Source organism: Sinocyclocheilus anshuiensis, unplaced genomic scaffold, assembly GCF_001515605.1.
Source record: "Sinocyclocheilus anshuiensis isolate Anshui unplaced genomic scaffold, SAMN03320099.WGS_v1.1 scaffold385, whole genome shotgun sequence".
Lineage (NCBI taxonomy): Eukaryota > Metazoa > Chordata > Actinopteri > Cypriniformes > Cyprinidae > Sinocyclocheilus > Sinocyclocheilus anshuiensis.
Window position 1 is genome coordinate 1,032,884 of NW_015539876.1, and position 3,648 is coordinate 1,036,531.

The window sequence follows — 3,648 nt, forward strand, 5'->3', positions numbered from 1 at the left end:
TATATACACATACACACACACACACACACACACACACACACACACTGACACAACTGATACAATCCCTCTGTAATAACTGGATGTACATTAGCAAAAAAAATCAATGATTCGACCACATCCATTAAATATTTTAGAGAGCACAGCACTATAGTTAAAGTGTTGGTGTTCAAGTTAATAATACAACAGAAGAGATAAAACAGAGGAGAAAATCTCACAGTAACATCCTTCCGATTAATCAGCACTGACAGTAAGAGGTGTGGCCTGAGGAGAAAAAAAGCAGGTTCCCACTGTTTTTATACAGTCTATGGTTCCCACCCACGTCTCCATGAAACACTGTCGCTGGTGAGGGACACTGGCTCTAAGCATTCACAGACCACCAACTGACATTCTCTGGTCATCTGGGACACTCATGACAGCCATTTTCACAGTGCACAATAGCCTCCCATTACAGTTTTTTACCCAATTCTGAGATACAATCATGTTGTCATATTGAAATTACTTGGCATAAGTGCCTTCATTTCTGAAAATGTAACAACAAAATTAAAAAAAAAAACATTCTAGGATGTATTTTAGCCTATGTGGGGATAAGAAAAAATCTGAGATAACAATCAAGGCTTTCTGGGAAAAAAGAGCAAGGTGCATAACTGATGTTTGAATAGCCTGCTTAATATAGGCCTAACCAATGGTAGAAATTGACTGTCACTTAAGCCAAGCAAACAATTTTGTGGCAACAAGGGGTGAACAAAGGGTGATGGTCCATCATTTTTTTCCCCAAAGCTCTAGACAAAGTCCTCAGTGACATCATAACAGAGGGTGAGTTTCAAGTAGACAGCAGCAAGCAAGCTTGAGACAACCAACACAAATAGATAATATGAAAACCTTTATTTAAGGACTTAAATATCTTTTATATATTGAATAGACCAGGGGGTTACATAAAACAAAGTGTTAAACTGATGGTTTATAAACCGTAAACTGTAGTAATACCCGATTACTGAACGAATTGCTCTTTTGAGTCGTATCTTTTCAATTAATCGTTTGACTGAATAAACTTAATGAATGTAACATATGTAGCCTAATAAAACACAATTAATTAGGTTTAAGGTTCTAAATCAATTATTTGGCTACAACATAGGCTACTGCACTAGAATACGTACTTTTTTACTTTTTTACTTTTAGTCATTTAGCAGACGCTTTTATCCAAAGCGACTTACAAATAAGAAAACGTAATTAAAACTATTCATCAACACGAACTGTTCGAAAGAACCGACTCGAGGAAATGAGTCGAATTTCCCACCATAGTGGTCCTGTGCTAAAATATATTAAAAAATGAAAAGGGGGAAAAGCTAAATTGGCAAGATGAGTCAAATATGTATTCTAACGCATTTAAAAATAATGTTTTAAATTGTTTTGCCAGTTAGCTTTCACGGAATACAATATATAAACGTTTGGATCGGTTCTAAAGAAGAAAAATAGCTACATAGGCTCCCCAGGGATGAAATAAGCCAATATCTGAAACTGTGAAAAAAACATTTTATCTAAATTAAAGTGTATAACACCCAGCAGCAAACGGTAAGAATTGACTTGTGAAACTCAAAAAATAAAATTCAAACTTAGCATCAGTCACTTGCATCAGTTACCGTCAGACACACCCATGAAAAAAAAGGTTCCAATAAACGCGGTGGGTTGGAATTTTGTTATAACGTTTATCATAAACTACTCATAACTTGACATGACTCAAACCCCCCATTGATCCCGCACATAAGCGTGTGCAACTTTTCTATCTTTATTAATGTTTGTTCCCAGTATCATACATTCATTCGTGGGGCTCTTTCGGACGGTGGGAATCATGAATGACTTCATTGTAAATGTGCAAAGTGTTCCGTTTGGCGGGGTTTACAAAAGTCTACCCCCTTCCCCAGCTCCTTATGCAACCCCTTATAGAGAGCCCTTGTCTGGACCCTAGACTTTAAAGGTCTATAACTGAGCCAGTTCATCTCCAAAACTCGAAAATATGTCGGAAAAATCACCATGGTCCCAAACTGTTCTGGTCTATATGGGAATCAGCAGGATTTGTGACCCAAATAAAAGTGACGGAGCGGCACTGGGGGATCTGCCGAGCGTTGTTTACAAAACTGAGAGCAGCGCGACTGATGCAGGTGCCAGCCGAGTTTAGTTTCAACACTTCTGCAGTGACTTGAGTCTCCTACCTGAGCAGCGCGGTGTCTCCCTGTCTGCTGACCACACTCTCGCTGGACGCATAGTCCACAGTTTGTCCAGCGGGCAAACACGATGGTAAAAAGCAGCAAAGACTGAGAATTATAGCGGTGAGCCACTGACCGGAGACGCACGCATCCCGCACTGCAACCATTATGTCCATCACCGCCAAATGGAGCACGATCCGCGCCGTTATCAAAAATAAAAATATAAATATCTGGATGAAAATATAACAATCCTCCGCGAAAACCCCGAGAAATGGCGTTCCGTGTAATTTCCCAGATTTGTTTTGATCGGAACCTCACCGCGGGAGGAAGTCGACTCTCCAGTGGCTTGCACACCATCTAGTGAGGAAATGGGAAACGGGAGCAGAGCTAGCAGCAGACAACCCCCCGGCTCTGATCCTGTTGCCATGCGGCCGTTTCCCAGGCAACCTGTTCCCTGTAGCTCGTGATGGAGCAGTTAAGCGGGTGCTTATTCTTGATACGGCAATACTATTTAAATTAGTGAGTTTTGACCACCCGGGGTTTAGCACCCTGCAACCCCAAGGCGTCCTCCTGCAAACACGCGCTTTGTTTTGTATTAGCCTATTGCGTGTGACGTCTCCAAAAAAAAAAAGAGTCGATGAAAAGAGCAAGGTGTAAAATGACATAGGTCAGGTCTTGTTTGTGTCATCGGTGGCCCATGCAGCCCTGCAATAGGCTGCTATTTGTCCCGAGAAGTTACTGCAAGTTGGATGTTCTCGTCCATTTTTAGACAGTAGCTTAAAAGATTTCTTAGTTCTCTTAGACCAAGTATTTTTGTGTTGTTTATCATACCAAAGTAAGCAAAATTGTCCTTAAAATTAAACATTTAACATTTATTAATATTACATACCCCCATATAGTCAGCAGATACAGTAGCTACATAGACATGAAATATTGATCTGAATTTAAATTAAAATTTTGCATGTATCTTAAATCTTCTGCTAAAATAGTCCAAACAATATGAAACAATTGGCCTTGCAACAACATGCAAAACTGCAACTTTAGCTACAGTAGGCCTGATATTAATACTGAAGTCCTCCTCATTTTCACAGCTATTGCCAGTTGCATTTGTATGCAACAAGAGAGTGAGTCCGGTGTCATGAGAAATCGGGGCCTCTCTCAAAAGAGAGGACTAGGGTCTCTTTCATCAACCCTAGTTAAACACAAACAACATTCATTTAAAATGTCAAACCAATCTCATAAGAAAATGTAACTATTTTACCGGGTGGAGATTTCATATGAATTCGTATGATGGGATTTGTACAAAAACAAATTTGTACAAATTTTAAGAAAAAAAAAACAGTTGTGAAGGTTCAAACCTAACTGTCCATGAGGCATGAACCGATTGTAAGAAAGCTACAAATAATATCATATGAATTAGCCACCAATTCACCCAAAACATAAAATA

At 39.4% G+C, this 3,648-nt stretch overlaps 1 protein-coding gene across 6 annotated transcripts in view; it reads right to left on the reverse strand.

The window, feature by feature from the left end:
* Positions 1-2,570, reverse strand: part of LOC107685309 (neuronal growth regulator 1-like) — a 112,270-nt gene extending 109,700 nt beyond the window's left edge. For 3 of the 6 annotated variants that reach the window (XM_016481858.1, XM_016481856.1, XM_016481861.1), the window contains exon 1: positions 2,208-2,569. In XM_016481858.1, coding sequence (XP_016337344.1) covers positions 2,208-2,377 — 170 coding nt within the window. In that variant the 5' untranslated portion in view covers positions 2,378-2,569. Of the gene's footprint in view, positions 1-2,207 lie in introns of all 6 variants that reach the window. The other 3 variants (XM_016481859.1, XM_016481857.1, XM_016481860.1) reach the window with 2 other exon arrangements.
* Between the last annotated feature and the right edge of the window lie 1,078 nt (positions 2,571-3,648).